This window comes from Helicoverpa zea, chromosome 24 (genome assembly GCF_022581195.2).
Source record: "Helicoverpa zea isolate HzStark_Cry1AcR chromosome 24, ilHelZeax1.1, whole genome shotgun sequence".
Classification (NCBI taxonomy): domain Eukaryota; kingdom Metazoa; phylum Arthropoda; class Insecta; order Lepidoptera; family Noctuidae; genus Helicoverpa; species Helicoverpa zea.
In genome coordinates, this window is record NC_061475.1 from 2,793,477 (window position 1) to 2,811,792 (window position 18,316).

General features: G+C 37.8%; 1 protein-coding gene across 3 annotated transcripts in view; it reads right to left on the reverse strand.

The window, feature by feature from the left end:
* Window positions 1–6,006: 6,006 nt before the first annotated feature.
* The window catches only part of LOC124642143 (myosin-9-like), a 59,854-nt gene continuing 47,544 nt past the window's right edge, over window positions 6,007–18,316 (reverse strand). The window contains exons 11-21 of one of the 3 annotated variants that reach the window (XR_006985741.1): window positions 16,678–16,866; window positions 16,048–16,187; window positions 13,801–15,943; window positions 12,398–12,664; window positions 12,031–12,236; window positions 11,477–11,540; window positions 9,591–10,943; window positions 8,554–8,714; window positions 8,014–8,161; window positions 7,551–7,664; window positions 6,007–6,274 (exon numbers count right to left, since the gene is read on the reverse strand). Coding sequence is in view for 2 of the 3 variants with exons in the window: in XM_047180455.1 (XP_047036411.1) it covers window positions 6,245–6,274; window positions 7,539–7,664; window positions 8,014–8,161; window positions 8,554–8,714; window positions 9,591–10,274; window positions 11,477–11,540; window positions 12,031–12,236; window positions 12,398–12,664; window positions 13,801–15,943; window positions 16,048–16,187; window positions 16,678–16,866 (4,158 nt within the window). In the remaining variant the exon portion in view is untranslated. Of the gene's footprint in view, window positions 6,275–7,538; window positions 7,665–8,013; window positions 8,162–8,553; window positions 8,715–9,590; window positions 10,944–11,476; window positions 11,541–12,030; window positions 12,237–12,397; window positions 12,665–13,800; window positions 15,944–16,047; window positions 16,188–16,677; window positions 16,867–18,316 lie in introns of all 3 variants that reach the window. The other 2 variants (XM_047180455.1, XM_047180454.1) reach the window with 2 other exon arrangements.

Consider the following 18,316-nt stretch of genomic DNA (forward strand, 5'->3'; position numbering starts at 1 on the left):
TAAGGTAAGATTGGCAGTCGCTCCAAGTATAACAATAGTGTATTCGGCTGCGTCCAGTTAGAGGAAGGTTCCTAAACAGATGAGGTCCAGAGTTTCACTTATTTCCAATCACTGCTAGTGTTCTTTCAACCTGACAACTAGTGACCGACAGCCATGTAAAACATTGGTGCCCGATGGAAACCGACCCCAACGTAATTGGGGAAAGAAAAGGCAAATGATGACCGTTACTGTTCTATACAATAAATATAGAAAGTAACTACCCACGTAGTGACATTCCTAATAACTTTTGAAAAGTCACACTTAACTTTCAGCATATCGGATTCGAACCCGCATATTCGTACTTAGTGCTCAGCTAATCTGTGGCTCAGCTCCAAACGCTAGTCCAACACGTCTAAACTATAATTCCTACAGTCCTACAATTTCACTACAAAATATAAACTTCAATAATGAATGTATTGTGTAGCTAAGCACCAGGTGTCCAGGTGTGTCCAAGCTACCAGGTGTGTCGCTTAGTGCCGGGTTCAACGACCGCTATCACAAGACAAATGCTTGATTAAGCTGTCATATGCCGCTTACGGGGTTTACTGTTAGTATTATTGTTATGTCATAACATACCTAGATAGTGTATTGAAATACCTACTAGTAATGTTTTTGTTGGAAGCAATCTGATGATACAATGAAAATAATGTGGCGACTTCGTAAATAATATGTAAACATTTTGTCATAATTCGATATTAGTATGTCTATATATCACTGAATATTTAGCTATCTGTTGTGATATTTTTTTTGGGTGGGCATAAGTCCACCGAATTGAAAAAATCTCTCGATATTCCTCAAAAGTCAACTAGGTAAGTAGGTAGGTAGTGTACCTCTCATCATCATCATCAGCCTATCGCAGTCCACTGCTGGACATAGGCCTCTCCAAGTGCACGCCACTGAGATCGATTTTTCGGCTTCTCGCATCCAGCTCCTGCCAGCCGTCTTGTAGTGTACCTATTTACAGCAAATTCAGTCCCGAGACAATCTTATCTATTTAATCAAATCTTATTTTTAAAAATAGATCTAAGTATAAACTTATTTTTCGTGTCCATTGGCAGACACTTCTCTCATACTAAGCTTTGATGACTTGTCTACTCGATCATCACACTGTGCTTATCATATAAAAAAAATCAAAAAGCTCCTCAATTTTAAATCTAACGTACTACCAACATTTTATTTCGTTCCATCAAAAATATAGACACGCAAGTGAAAGTGTCCCTTTGACCTGCCGAATGCCAACTTACTCCAACACTTTGCCAAGGGAATATCGTCCTTATTACTATAAAGTTAAGGTATATGATAAGTGTATGAGATAAAGTTGTATAGATGTGCACCGGTGCAGTATTGAACGGAACTCGCACGCACCTGCTTCCGGTCGCGCGACGCACTTCCGGTTGACAACAGCTGGTTTTACTGCTTATACTAACTTGTTTTGTTTAGCGTTATAGTGGTAGAAGTTTAAAAAGTTTAGTTTGACAGTTAATTTTGTAGAAATTTACCTAAGTGTAGATTTGATTGATCAATAATAATTGGTTACTATGGCTATAGTTTAACGTCAATCTGCAGCTGTAGTTATGCACTTGGTAATTGTGTTACTTACTCATTATGTTTTATTTTCAAAAAGCAAAATACCTAGGTTCTTACCTTCTAGTGTTTTCAAGTCCAATTCTTGGTCCAGAAAAGCACTCGGTAACACCAGACATATATCATGGGTCAGGTTATAAAGTTTGATTCTAAGCAACAACTGATTAAATCTGACATTGAAAGTCCTCTCTGTTTAACTTTTGTCCGATCCGAGAATCGAAGCCAGACTATTTGCTTAGCTGCCGCCTTTACAAACAACACAACGCAAAGTTAATAAAGTTTGACTTAACTTAATTTTGTTAAAAGTTAACGAAAATTTAAGACTTCTCAAAGCTTGCAAACTTTCGCACAACAGAAAACAAAAGTACCAAACAAATAAACGACATCCTTAGAATAAATAAACTTGTGTACCGTAACTTATTTGTGTAGCTAGCGACATCTGTTGTCGAATAGTCAAACTAAACATCAGTAACATTTCTCACACTTCTGTTTGATTTTATAGCTACTCCCCGCTAGATGGCGCTTTTTACAATTCAACATTTTTTATATAGTTTTGTCTAGGCGTAGGAAACTAGTGGTTGTCTGTGGTTTAACAGATGCTTCCTTTGCGGTTTGGCTAGATAACATCAACACGGAAGATGACTAGATAAAAAGTTTGCCTGTTTATTTTTGTTCACGGATATTACAGATAAATTAGATGGTTCTTTAAAATATTTCTAGTTTGATATTGAGAACAGTATGTGATGCGATACTTACCTACGCAAGTACCTACCTAGTACCTAGATACCTTGGTATCTAATAAGCTTAACTATATGGTACCCCTTTTTATAATTTTTGTACCCACTATAGCTACTGTCCCACGCAGCGGAGAATATATTTTATGTCTAGTCTAATTATGCACAAAATATTTAAATAGCAGCATAATTGAGTAGGTATATGTTCAATATGAAAAAACTTCTTATTTGGTACCTATTATATATGTCGGAGACTGTCAATAGTACGGACACAAAACGTCACGCAAGCGCGCCCTCTGGTGGCGTTTCCGGTGAAACAACATTTTGGCGCGCTTGGCAGAGTGGTGGCGGTCAGCGTGGCGTCCGCGGAGCTCAGTCTTGGTTCAGTCTTGATCGAGTCTTGGTCGAGGCTTCGTCGAGTCTTCGTGGAGTTGTCGCGTTACTGCCTTTCGTTACGTGTAGTGTACCTAGTGTTATTGCCTAGCGTTGTAGTACCTAAACTAATTGTAGTGTCTTATAATTTTTGTATTGTAATGGTTCTTCTAACCTAACAGACAGACATGTGTTGCTGGGGAGTTTGTTCCGCCACTTCTTCTCCCCAAGCCAAAACACATAGGAAGTGGCGAAGGGCGGGCGTTTTGGGGGCTGTCTTTTGTTCTGACTAATTTGAATAAACGTTTGAGTTTTTAGTTTGTTTGAGTTTTGAGTTTCTTTGAGTTATCTCTTTGCTTGATTACCCTAACTGATGTCGGACGATAGTGCCATCCTGATGTCGCCTCCGACATATATATATTTTGGGCTGATTCCTATTGACTCCAAATCCATTGTTTTCTGTTAGCAAAGTTTTCATACATTTCTTCCACTTGGGTCCAAAATTTTGCAGAAGAAATTAAATAAACTAAAAATATTCCGTCTTAAAAATAATTTCTTCTACATGGCTCCAAAAACTTTCGGGTACCTATCGTCAGCAAAATATCAAAATTACAACTCGATACTAACCTGAAGTGAAGTGCAGATCCAGCCATAGCACTTTCTTTGATTTTCATTCATTGTAACCCATTCCACTTTATCACAATAATATCCTTCCATGTTCATTTTAACTTATTGCAGAGTAAAACAACAGATGTTCAAGAATCTACGATCTTCGGAAGATTTTATTTCTAAAATTCCCGCTTATGATTTATTTTTATTTTACAAAAGGCTAGTTCAAACTTTGTTTTCGTTCGGAAAGAAGTTTGACCATAGTAGGCGATTTCAGCAAATAAGTTCTTTAAAGTAAAACGAAAAAGTACAATTTTGTGATACCTACCTACATTTACTTTATTCCTTGACCTTAATTGATATGTATTGTACGTTAGTTTACCACTATTATTTCCTTACCATCAAAATAGATGCGCCCAACACAATGCTTAGAATTTCACTAGGTACTTACTTTTGAAATGGCAATGTACCAAGTTAAGCGTTGTTTTACTCTCATCGGCATATAATTTAAACTTAGTTCTCCTCTTTTTCAAACTGTATTGGCCTTACTACAAAAACTTTAACCACTGTTTTACACTTGTCTAATAAAAATGTGGCTCCAAAATGAACCATATGTCAACGTCATAATTTGACATTTTTTTAGACAAGTCTTAAACTGACGTTAAAAAGTTTTTGTGGTAAGACGGTATCTGTTTTAATAATTTAGCTAGATATAGCACTCTAGGGAAAAGGTAACAAACAAAGATTCACAAAGAAAACAAACAATACCGTTCCGTATATGAAGATATTATATTTTCAAAGAACATGTATTTTTTTTTAATTTCAGCATAATTTCGGTCAATACAACTTGTGAAACAATACGACCCACTGTTATTTATATACCATTATATTAAGTAACAAGTAACTAATATAATTTACTTTAATACCGTAATAATTATTGTGACTTGATCATACAATTCAACTACACACTTGAGTCGATACAAAAGGTTAATTCGCTGGAGACTGCGGTCCGTCGAGCAGAGTTCGAGACGGAAGAATGGCCAAGCGATACACCGACGGAATGTTCAAACAAACAGGCAAGATGGCCGACGCACCGCAGCCCCGCTATACATCCCGCCTACCGTACAATACATTCTACATTCAGCGACCGTGTATAAAAGCCATAGAATTTTGCCAACACTCTATAATTTGTGATTAAATAATATAACATTTTATATAAATTAGTGGGAGATAGAACAAGGAAGGATCAGCCTATACACTAAAGGACATTGGACAGTAACACATACAAACTATTATAATAGGTCATTTGATGCACTTAACACTAAACGAGTTCAAGTTTTAAAGTATAAACCCTTTGTTTTCAAACAAAACAGTCGACCAATGCCCCTTATAGAAGTTTAAAGTTTATTTATCGAGAAGAATATGCGTATTTTCGATGTTTCTCATTTTTAATATCTGGAGCGACAATCCAATTTATGAAAATGGGATTTTTATCATTAAAAAACAATTGCTTAAAACAGCAATAAGCTTAAATGGCTTAAATACTTAACTAGATGTACAAATTATTATTTTATATCTGTAATTATATATAGATAAGTAACAACATGTGGAATTTAAAAATATCTTTCACAAATTGGATTTCGTAGACACCGGTACTATTATTATCACAAATACAATACTGTTTCTTGTATAATGTTTTATTTATAAAAAGCTCAAAACACGTAAATATAAAATCACTCGTGAACGTGGGTGGGTAGTTCGATAGCTGCCATAAAGGAAAATTGACGTCTTTTTATCCTACGGTTTCTCATTTCAACGCTATCAGTCGAAGAGAGCGGACGTCCCTGCTCTTTAAACGAGGCATTCGCTTAACAGAAAATATTTAATATTTTTACTTAGAATGTAAGGCAGTGCTTTTCGACATTGTACAAGCTTCTTGGCTCACGAAAATATCTCGAACACCGATTCCTAAGGGGTTTATGATTTATGAGTAAGAAGCTACGTTTATATTTTTAATGATATGCAGACTGTCAGCATTGAATGTAGTTTTTTCATATAATTTGTGCATGATATGTAAAAATTTATTGAAAACTTGTCTGCTAGCAACTTGTCGCGAAACAATCACTAATTTTATATCAGTGTCTACTAATTTAAAAGTAAAATTCCACTAAACAAATCCCTAAGGCCGAAAGATTTGGGATGATAGAAAGTCCAAAATCCTTTTTTCAAGGTGAAAATATTACAATAACTACTGTTTCTTTTCTATACAACGTGTACGATAGACAAATACATTTTATAATACGTCCTACATTATTTAATTCTTCCTTCTTACAAATCAACGAATATTCGGTCTACAGTAGGCCTTAAAACCAGAATGAGATAAAGTCAGAGTTCCTTCGAGTAATACACATTGTATAAAAACGAATATATAATTTGTTAAAGCATTTAGAACATTGATAGATTTGACTAGTATTAAGTTAAAAATAGACATCGAGTGTTCAACTATAATATCGGTAATTATTGCTCTAATGTAGGTATACATCAACAAGTGCCGTATTATAGACGATAATATAAATAATTTGGTTCCTTCAATCGTATGAGATAAAAAAAATAATCTCTAAACATTTAGAGGGTAAAAACTCTATAGAAAAAAAAATAAAACAAAAAGTAACAAATAAAAAAAACTTAATTTATTTACAGAAAAATTAACATCTTTGGTATAAAATTCGGTTTAGATTCAGAAGTTGTTGCAAGCGGGCGTTTTTTATTGAAGATTTTTTTTTTATTTGGCAGAATGCTGTGATAAGCGATGATGAGTTGGTAAGGTAGCGGTGATGGGTGACTAGTGCGGTGATGATGGCTAAGGCCACAAACAGATTTACGTTTTGACTTAGCTGCGTTTGTCGTTAGAGCACTGTTGCGGGGATGTCCTCCTCCTGTATTCATTAGTAACATGTTAACTGTTGTTGTGGTAACAGATATAGAGCAAATACTAAACAATTTTATGCTTATCAGAAGATTGTTACGATATCTATATTTATTCCTACGTTTTTTCTCAGATAACGTGTAATGCCTACATATACAATGCCCAATACATACTTGACATTAAATCCCAATACAAATTGTAGAAGTTACAACTATCGACATGCCAGAGGCATATCGCCAAATAGAAGTTGGTCATAATAAATGATGATTGAAACAATCTTCTGATTTGCGTAACCTTTCTTTCTTTTATTTTTATTACTGATCGATATCAATAAAATTTTGAACCATCTTAAACATTAACATTACCTACATTTTTTGAATATTTATTTTTCTCGCCTACATAGATGACATACTTACTGCTAAAGATTTTAGGCATGTAATAGCTGCTCTAAGTTTACTTATACTCCTTACTGTTGTTTCTAAGATAACACGCTAGTAATTGCATATCTGTTTCATCTAGTTCGCTTCTTCCAATATTAGTTTTACTCAATTCGAGTGGGAATTATATCACTCCTTCATCAGTTACATTTTCCTTTGATTTGACTCTTCCCATTTTACATCGTCGACTTAAATTGTTTTAGTCAATTAACCACACACGCAAACACTCTTCATTAATTTTAGTAAATTGAGCAAATTTTATTTCATTAAAATTCTCAATTTTAAATTCCAATAAGTTGTTAAGTTTTGGCTTTTTGCGAAATTCGTGAAGTAATTCAAGCATAAGATTTTATAAAAATGATGAACAAAATGGCGTATGGCCGCCACTTGAGATGGTGGACGCATTTTTATATTAGTCTTTAAGTTACTTAAGCCTTTTGTCGATTATAACTATGAACTTTATAGGAAGCTTCATGAGGAAAACCATGCTGAAATCTAAGGTTTGTAAATAGTGATCTCAAATATTTCAAAAAGTTATAAAATTATTGGAAGAACTATTATTATGTGTTTGATCAAACTGTTCGACTAGTTACAGCTGTCGGTTAAATTGTGGATGACTATGACGGCAATAACTCTGCAGAAATAATATCAAATGACATTTAGACAGATTTGAATGAATTTACACCTCAAACTATAGCAAAAAATAAAAGACAGATTGAACCAATCACAGTGAACCACAACAAAACCAAACAGCAGAGCATACTAACCGAAGGCGAGGCGTTACCAAAGTTACCGACACTCCATGCGACCGCCATTCTCTATAGATGGAGACTATACCCAAACAATTACATTGTCGTCGCAGGCTTGTAGCAGCTCGTCGGTCACTGTGATGTCGACCGGCAGGGTGCCGGGGGAGGGCGGCGATGGCTCGCTGTATTGCTCCAGTTTTAGGATTCGCTCGTTCTATGAACGAAGAGATAATTGAAATTGTGAGAGATGGTGTAGAGGACTTACAATATGAAGAAGAATAAGTGAGAACTTAAATTAGAGTCTATGATGTTAATTGGAAATTGGAAAGAGTTTGAATGAAAGAAACTTGGCGAAAAGGACAGGGCAATCCCGAAGAATTGGCTTAGGCTAGAGAAGAGTTTAAACTAAACAAAAAGTTAAGGGCAATAGAAAGCTAAACTTCATGTGGTCTATTGGTTCACATATCTTTATGTATAAATCATGTTTCTTCAAATTAAATTAGATCTTTAGAGTTCAGGACCATAATGAAAATATGTTGTGTTTTGTTCGATGTTTAACTTACCTCTGTCTTAAGCCTATTGAGCAGTCTGTCCCGCTCTTCCTTGAGCGTATCGTATCGGTTGGTATCGCTCTCGTCGAGTACTCCCTTCACTTCCAGCTCGGCTATCTGGGTATCTTTCTCGCTAATTGCACCTTCCAGCACGTCTTGACTAAAAATAATTATATATCTTGTTAGTATATTTTGTTCCGCACTAGTCTTTGAGTCGAGATTTTTTCTGCTCTCATTTTGAACATTATGAAACATCTCAAAGTATATTATGAAGAGCCAACATCTTTATGATAATAAGTAAGCTGAACTTTAGTATGGGTATAGATGCAGAAAAACACAAAAAACTGGTGAAGAGCCATTTTTGAAGGCTGTCCTTGTTTTTGACCTTCTGGCTGAAAATCAGTACTTTTTCAAAAAGTTTTTTAAATAATTGACTTTAATATTTATCTTATCTTAGATGAAAACTTTGGATGAAGTAACAAGGAATAATATATGTCAAGAAACATCGTTATAAACGTGACTACATATACATATTAAGAAATAGTTACTTACACGAGATGCGATAGTTGTCGCAATATATGGTCCCTGTTAGCTTGGCAGTGTTGCAGTGCGTCTTCCAGCCGCTTCAAGCGCTTCAGCACTGACGAGCAAGTTCCGCAGTTCAGTGCTGAAGCGTTCTGAAGGGAACGAATGCGTTGTTCCATTTTGCCCATCTGAAAGTTCGTTTTTGAGAATTATAGTTCGGCCATTCAGAGAATGCGTTCCTGACACGTCGCGATTGAACTGACGACGTAACTTTGCAATGGCGTTGCAGTTACGATAAAAATATTTTTGCTGGTTGTTTACCGTTTTAACAATTGAGGAGCATTAAAACAACATTATTATATCAATAATCAATGAATGTTATTATAGTTCGGCCATTCAGAGAATGCGTTCCTGACACGTCGCGATTGAACTGACGACGTAACTACATTCATTGATTATTGATATAATAATGTTGTTTTAATGCTCCTCAATTGTTAAAACGGTAAACAACCAGCAAAAATATTTTTATCGTAACTGCAACGCCATTGCAAAGTTACGTCGTCAGTTCAATCGCGACGTGTCAGGAACGCATTCTCTGAATGGCCGAACTATACGTCGTCAGTTCAATCGCGACGTGTCAGGAACGCATTCTCTGAATGGCCGAACTATAGTGTATTTATTTTTGGTTCCGTTGGTATTGATTAGATTTGGGTAGGTAATCTAAATTGAGTCTAAAAGGTCTGCAATTTTTAACAATAATTTAAGGTAAAATATTAAATCTTTATTGTTCGTTCTGGGAATGCGTGCCTTTTCGTTCTACATATATAAGTATGGCATCTTCGGCAAAGATTCTGCAATTTGTATTTGTGTCAAAAGTGTTTTAGAGAAAAATAATGAAATCTCTATTTTTCATTCTAAGAATGCCTTATTTGTCTATACGTATGGACATCTTCTTTCAAGTCACTCGGTATTTGTATAATTTTTCGGTAAATAGATTATGCTATTATTAAGGCGTGACATGAGATAGAGAAGTTTGGGATATTCGTTTAAAAGTGATATCTTACCTTTCTTAATGTTTCAATTCTTCTCTGTTCTTCTTCATAGAATACTTTCTCTCTCTCTGCCGCTATCAAAACCGATTCCTTCAAAGCTTCCTCTAGTTCTAATATTCTTTTCTTATCTTTACAGTCACTTGGGCTTGAGCCACATTTCTTATTCACAAACTTTTCTAACTCATTGATTCTTTCATCTTTACTCCTTACGACTGCAAGTAACTGTTCAAATTCTGCTATATTGTTATTTTCTCTCAACGCCTCTTCTAATATTGAAATACATCTTTGCTGTTCTATCAACTTAGAATTCTTTATACCAATCTCCTTCGTCAAATCAAATATCTTTCTCGTCAACTTACTCAAGTCCGGTGGTTCTTTCTTCTTGTCTTTATAGTGCATTTTGTCTAAGTCATTATCACTCCTGCTATATTTGCACTTGTCAAGCCTATCCACTACCTTACCACTCTTTTGCAACTCGAAAAAGCTTTTACTTCTTTTAATGTTATTCATATCTGGCCCGTCTGGCATTTTAAGCACTTCTGATAATATAAGCGATGATTCATTGAGCTCGATCTCTAGATCTATGACTTTCATTTTGCTCTCTTCCAACTTAGTAGCGAGTAGGTCTTTCTGCGCCAGCGTGGTCTGTAGGTCTGTCATGGCGGCGAGCTCGCTCTGTCTCGCGCGCGTCAGATCCTACCGTGTGGGGTCCAAACATCAAAATAAATAACAAACAAAACAAAAATCAATAAAAACGAATAAGTTTTACTTCAACAACAAAATTCTCATCAACAATATAAACTCAAAAATAACTCGAGAAAGGTCAACATAGATTTCGTTTTATTTATAGTTAATTGATATTTTGCATAACAAGATTGAAAGCTGGGTAACATCGACTAGTGGACAACTTACTCGATCTATCTAGATACATGTTTACTTAACAGTTTTACAATATTGTTATTTTTTATTACTTAAAAAATAATTCCCGCTGAACACCACGATTATTTATTTGTTTTTAAACATCACTTAAATTATCGCTAAACTAATAATTATCGTTATTGTGTGCAGTTACATGGTACGAGCGAGGAGACCCGTACGGACCGGAGTTCAACAAGAGATCAATATTATTATCTGAACACTTTGTTATAAATATTCAATATAAATATCGATAACATTACTTAATACGAAATTGCGTTTTGTAAAGCTTACGAGTGATATTACCGAAAGACGTGGAATGGATGTCTTGCGACGTTAGAACGACAGTTAAAGAAAAACGTTTAAATAAAAAGAGCAAATAAATGAACGACAGTCTTGGTGCGAAGGACTAACTTAGAAAAAGCTTTTGAGGAAGCCAGCGGGTCCGGCCTGCGTGGAACAGAAAATGTTAGTTGGTTAGTACATGCTTGTCCTATAATACTATAGAGAATGTTAAAGTTTTAAATGGGTGAATACATTTCATAGAATTTAAGGTTGATTGCTTTCTGTTTAAAGGCAGCATTGGCACTGTCAAAAAGATTATCTTTTTCGTTATCATTTAAAACTTCAACAGCTACAAAAATTGTTTCAACGTCATCATTAATTTATTAGTCACTTTACATGCTATAAGTATGATAGTCACAATATGAGATATCTTTCAATGTCATCATTAATTATTAGCTATAAGTATGATAGTAGCTATAAGTATCATAATATCAGGCTTTAGTAAAGACTCCTTATTTTTTACTTCTGTGAAATTTTAAATTTATCAAATTATCACAATCAGACTCATGCATACTTTGCTTTGAGTATCCAATTCGTAAAACTTTTAAATAATTTACTTTATGAATATCTTCTTGTGTAAGTATATTGAATGCAAATAGATTAGAGGATTCATTAACAATAAAAATAACAAAACATACCTCTTCTCTTTGTGCTTGTGCTTGCTGCTGACTTTTCAGTTTGGCTTGAAGATTTCTAACAGACCTGGAAATAAAAGGGAAACCATTTGCAATAGTGACTTGACTGTCGTTTTAAATATGATTCAAGTAAATTTTTGTACATCGTGGTTGATGCTTTATTTTTGGTCCATGAATTCGGGCTTGAGAGTCGTGGTGGCCTAGTGGGTAAAGAGCGAACCTCTCAAGTATGGGTGCGCGGGTTCGATTCCAGGACAGGCAAGTACCAATGCAACTTTTCTAAGGTTGTATGTACTTTCTAAGTATATTTTAGTCACCAATGACTGTGTTTCGGATGGCACGTTAAACTGTAGGTCTCGGCTGCCTTTCAACATCCTTGGCAGTCGTTATAAGTAGTCAGAAGCGAGTAATTCTGACACCAGTCTAATCAAGGGGTATTGGGATGCCCGGGTAACTGGGTTGAGGAGGTCGGATAGGGCAGTCGCTCCTTTTAAAATGCCGCCTCCTCCTTGGTTTGTTGTCTCTGCTGGGCAGTGCTAGTGTCTGCTAGTACTCACTGTTGCAGGTCGATGATCTGCTTCTCCTTCTGCGCCTGCTCCTCCTGCGACATCTGCACGAGCTGCAGCAGGCGCTCGGTCTCGGCCGTGAGGCGCTGCGCCTCCTCCTTGGTTTGGTCGAGTTGCTGCTTCAGTTGGTCTGCGTCCTTCTGCGAGTCTGAGAGTTTGCGGTTCAAGTCTGATACCGCTGCTGTGCTGCCGCCGGCCTGGGGACGAACGAGAAGAGAGGATTCAAAACTTGTCCGTTCAAAAACTGATTTGATAGGAAACATAATAAGCACTTTTTGGGAAACTCAGAAGTGACCAGGTAATCTTGCAAGAAAACCCTCAATTAGCATTTTACTGGATGATATGGTCATATTCTCACCTTCCTCAAAGATGCTTCCATTTGGTCCATTTGCTCTTTCCTCTTCTTCAACTGTCGATCTAACTCTGCCAGCGCTTTCTCCTTTTCTTCCACGTCTTTCCGTTTATTCTCCACTGTTCTTCTCTGCTCCTCGAACTGTCTCCTCGCGTCGTCCAATTTCTTAAATTCCTCTTGCAGTTGCTTCTTAGCTTGGGCTGTGTCTTCCCCAGCTTTGGCGTTTTGCGCGCCCGCCGCTTGAAGCTTCTTCGTCGCTTCTCGAAGATCGAGCTGTTTCGGAAAATAACCACGTTAAGGAAAACAACAGCAAGAAGAAAGGCAACTCCAACACTCTTACATAAGCTTAAGAAGCTAGATATATCAAGATTGCAAAAGTCAATCCAACAAGCGAAACTTTATCTTACAAATAACTCGGCAAAATATATTTCAGTCGCAGCCAAACAATTTTACGATCTCCTTCCAAAATATATTTATTGAGATGAACGAACAATGAAAAGTTTGCAAATATACACAGTACAGTAGCGAACGGCTGAAAAAAGACGAATAAAATTAACAATTTTTATTAACAATGAAGCGTTTATTGCAATTTTCTTGCACCCGACATTTCCACCTTCGAACGGGTAGGGTTGCATTCGGTGCGGTGACTTGGAAAATGTATGGTGCAACAATTTGCTCCGAACATAAATACATTCCATGATAATCCTTTGATTAAACACTGCGATGATGAAACTAATAAAATAAATACGAACAATGAGGGGTTGGAGGATGCCCAGCGGGCCTGGGTGACATGCTAAACTATACAACGACAATGACGACCGGCGATGATCCAACAAAAACAATGAACATCAAATAAAACAATCTACTCGTTACACCGGTGCAATGATAAGCGGACAACGTACACTCGCTGCGGTTCAATCGAGTTTGTCATCTCTTTTGGTAAAACCACTTTAATTTCATTATATATACGTCCATTAAGCCCAACTAGCCCTTTTCCGAATTCCTCTCAATTTTTAGTCAGCTCTCTAGAAATGACATTTTCAGTACGTGAAACTCATCAGTAACAGTCATCACTACTTAATTTTTTTGTCGATATCCACTCGTTTGCATTAGGTATTATCATGCTAAGAAGCTTCTTGCGATCTTGCTTATTTTTCGTGGATCAAATCCACGAATCGTTAACATTGTGTCATGACTTCAAAATTGTTGTATTTTAATTGGTGTACATTATTTATCTATCTATATCATCTTTGAGGAATGAAATTAAATGTATTACGTGTATTTAATCTTTTTGAAAATTTTACAGAAATCACCAAGCTGATTGGGACAAATGGACGTATCAACAAGCACACAGAACACAAATCGATTGATACCGTGTGGGCTAGTCGCCGGGCGATCCTCCAACTGACCTGACTCTTCTCCAATTCCTGCACGAGCATCTCGAGCTGCGCCTGGCAGCGCTCGCGCTCCACCGCGTGCGCCCGCGCCTCCGCCTGCGCCGCCGCCAGCGCCTCGCCGCCCCGCGCCGCGCCGCCCGACGCAGCCAGCGCCGCCGCCAACTGCTTCTCCACACTCTGCAACCGCTGCTGACACTCCGCCAGAGCCCTCTCCGCAGCAATAGCCTTCGACTTCTCCTGCTCGACCGCAGCCCTCCACTTCTCAATCTCCCCAACTTTCTGCGCTTCCTTCTCAGCCTTTTCCGCTCGTTGTCTAATTGTATCCTTCTCTTTAGTAACCGCTTGCACTTGCTGTTGCAATTTAGCGATTTCGCGGTCCCGGCTTTCGATGACGCTTTTAGCGCCGCCCGTGTCTTGCGCCATTTTACGCTGTTCTTCTTTCACTCGGCGCACTTCTTCGCGTTGTTTTTGTAATTCGGCCTCGGAAGCGTTTAGTTCCCGTTGGAAGTTTACGAGCATGTCTTGAGACTTTTCTAGTTGGGCGACTAGTTGGTCGCGTTCTATTGTCAGTTGCTTTGTATCGGCTTCTAGTTTGACGATCTGCTTTTCTATAGCGTCTGCTTGTTTGTCTCTCTGTTCTAGTATAGACGCCATCTTCTCTCTGTCGCGTACGGACTGAGCGAGCTCTTGCTGCAGTTTCACTAAAGTCTCTTGCGTGCGGTGGTCCAATGTTCGCTGTTGTTGGTCCACATTGAATCTCATGTTGTGTATCTCTTGTAACAGCTGATCTCGTTCCTGTTCAACATGTCTCATCTCCAAGATAGTTCGTTCAAGACGCTCGTGCATTCGTCCTAATTCGTTCGTCATCCTTTCGTACTCAACACGAGTCGATTCATTGGTCTCCTGATATTTCGAAAGATGCATCTGAGACTTTTCGAGTTCCTTCGCCAAACGGCCGGCCTCCATTTCAGTAGAATCTCTAGCTTGTATTGCTTTCTCGAGTTTATCACGAAGACGCTCGATTTCGAGCCTGTCTTCGGTCCTCGCTTTGTCTCCGGCGACCGCTTGGAGCTTCATCCTCTCAATCTGTTGCAGTTCTCCTTTAAGCCGTTCGTTGTCCTTATCCAGTTGTTCTGACCTCAGTTTGAGTTTCTCGCATCGGTCTCTGAATTTCTCGCACTCAATATGAGCGCGTTCTAGGTCTGTTCGCTGCTTTTCTAACGTTGCACTGAGTTTAGTGACTTCGCTCTTGGACAGTTCCAGTTGGATGTTCATCTCGTGTAGCTTGGTCTCTGCTTGCTCCTTCTCGGCTTGCAGACGTTGTATGTCTGCTTGCGCCGCTTCGTAGCGCTCGTGTTGTTTGTCGAGCTCCGCCTGCACTCTGTTCAGTTCGTTAGTCCACTTGTCCTGTTCGAATTGGTATTTACCTCGGACAGCTTCAACGCGTTCGAGCTCCGAACGTAGACGGGATGCTTCTTCCTCAGCCTTCCGCGCTCGTTCCAGGTCTAGTGTGGTCTTCTCTAACCGTGCTCGCAGTCGTTCCACCTCCAATTTAGTCCTCTCGTGTTCTTCTTTAGTGTCGTGGTACTTTCCGTATCGGGCCGCATATCGTTCAGCTTCTTCCCTCGCGCCACTCGCATCTTGCTTCACCTTATCAAGTTCAGCTTGCACTCTCCTCAGTTCAGCGGCTACCTTGTCATGCTTGTCATACATTTTTTCAAGTTCTACTTGCACTCTGGCCATTTCCTCTTGCGTCTTTTCATTGGAAGCCTGCGCTTTACCGCACTGCGTCATTGCCCTGTCATATTCGAATTGAAGACGTTCGTTATCCGCAACTAATTTCTCTTTTTCGGCCTGATACCTTCTGAGTTCGATTTGGCTCTTCTCGTAACGATCTCGCACCATTTCGATGTCAACACTTAACCTATCCATGTCTTCCTTGGCTTTTTCTTCCTGTTCTTTAGTCCTACCAAGTTGGAGAGACGCCCTATCGTACATTTCTTGTAATCTTGCGAGTTCGTCTTGCGTTTTGCGTTGTTCTTCCCTTGCTTTTGTTGCTATATGCGCATGCTTTTCAAATTCCATTTCAATGCGATCTTTGTCTGCTTCTAGAATATCTATCTTGTTCTGAAGTCGGTAGATTTCGTTTTGTGACCTGGAAATAGAAAATGTATACTCGTTGCGTGTTATTCAGATTTCAGTATAAATATTACGACCAAAGTTATTCCTGACACAAGACGACATAAAAATAAAATATACCTGTCATACTTCTCAAGCATTTTTTCGTATTCTTTGTGCGCAGTCTCCTTTTCTTCGATTGTTTTCTGTGTGGAATAGAGGGCTTTGTCTAGCTTTTCTTTCAATATTTCTAGCTCGGTTACGGCATCGTCTCGTTCCATCTAGAAACAAAATAAAACGCTTTTACCACGACGTAGTACATCACTAACTTTTGATTATCATATAATTTATGTTCAGTTTAGTGACATCGGACTATTAAATCCTCTGGCAAACTGCCAGTTAGACCTATCTGCTAGATTATTTCTTGGAAGTAATATCTCGATAATGAATTCATTTGGTACATGATCCGTACATAACCGATTTTAACAGTCCATAGTTATGCCAAACAGTGGTATATGGAGATTGTAAATCATTGTCCTCGATGGTGGAATTGGTTTAAACTAAACTCATTTTTAATCACAGCATTAACAAGTAAATCATTATTTTAAGAACACTGACGTTTATGGAGTCTTAGAGCGGGTACACATTGGTCGTTTTGAAACCAACGCGCGGTCAGCGCAACGCCGAGAGCCCAGTATGTTTTTGTATTTTTGTATTTGTAGTATGTACTAGCTCTTTGACTTTATTTTCTCAGCGTTACTCTATCCTCACCGTTAACTTCTGGTGCTGTTGATGCGCCTTCTCCCATCGTTCCCTCAGCACATCAAGCTCAGTGGTAGCACTGTCCCGGTCCCTCGCTGCTCTATTAGCTGCCGCGGCCGCAGCTTCGGCTCGCTCGCGACAGCTGGCAGCTTCGGCTAGCGCTGCATCGCGTTCCTTTTGTATACGAGCTACTAGGGCCTGGAAAGAAATGGGCGGTTTTATGTTGTGTTTGCTTGGTTAAAGTGGTGTTGGTTTTTTTTCAGGTTTCTAATATTGTGGTTTCTGAAGTATCAGGGCTATTTTTCTTTTATGCCATGAAAATGTATCCTTAAGTTGTCCTTGTTTTGGCCTAAGGTTCTTGACGTTCAAGATTACCCCTTCCTTTTATAAGACCTAGGCTTGTAAGTCGTTCAACGTACGCGTGAAATGATTTAAGGTTTTCAATTTGTACGAAATAGAAACGCCTTTTCTCGACTTCATTTAATAATTAATTTAATGGACATGTATTAGCCATACTTTAAACTAATTACAACTTCAATACTAATAGATTCGGCAATACACCTATAACATACCAAAACCAGTTATTACATTAATTAGCCAAGTTCCAGTGACATTTCGGCATACCGACTCGTACCTCTAAATGAAATACCGTTCCCAAGATGTATTGAGCATAGTTCCAAATTTCCAAGTCAAGCCACGTAGGCAAGAGTTCTTTGGAATCCTGCCACCAAAGTTACATGTCAAGCCGATATCAAGGAATAGTCAGCTAGGTTTGCTACCAATAAATATTGTACTACAAATACTGAATAAAAGCCTTTGATACTGCTTGAACTTACGATCGGGGCGGGTTTATGGCGTCTGCTTGTGTTTTGTTTTTGTAGGCTTGTTTTTTCTAGTATTATTTTTGACTAAATTGCGAACAATATTAGCAACGTTCCTAGATATTTAAGTTCTTAAACGAATATAACGTTCTTTTCGTTATACCTAATCATCAGCATTTTAAAATTTTATTTAGGGTCAGCGCTGTATGTTTTCTTCTTTCATACTCTTTTATGTGTTCCATCTCTCTCATAAGTTCCTTAATTTTTCTGCGTATTGACTTTAATATTAGGAAGGTACGTTATTTTTGTGTTCATTTTATTGGGTTCACAAAATTCTATATGATGCAATTGATTTGAAATCAGTGGCAAATCTTTATCTTGCACTAGCAATGTTTTGATCAGTACATAATCTGTTATATCGGGTGTGTCGTTCATAATCACATTAAATGAAATGCGTTAATATACTGGTTAATATATGTTGATTAATACAAAGAAAAACTAAAAATACGTAAAAATAAAAAAAAAAAAATTTTCAAACAAAGTAAATAGAATAAAAATGTGCGAAAATTAGAACACCATATAAAAGTCAGTCATTACAAACAACTGTAATTCTCCCTTGAAAACTGACAGCTGTCAACTGATCAAAACATTCGATAGGTACTCCTAACTTTATCTCTGCTTTACACATGATGTTGTAAATTATAAAAACGAAAAATGACTCCTGTGGCTAAACCACTGAATGTATTAGGTTATTTTTTTTACATTTCGCCATAGAATATCATAAAGTATATGCGATAGAATTTAATGTGATTGTGAACGACACACCC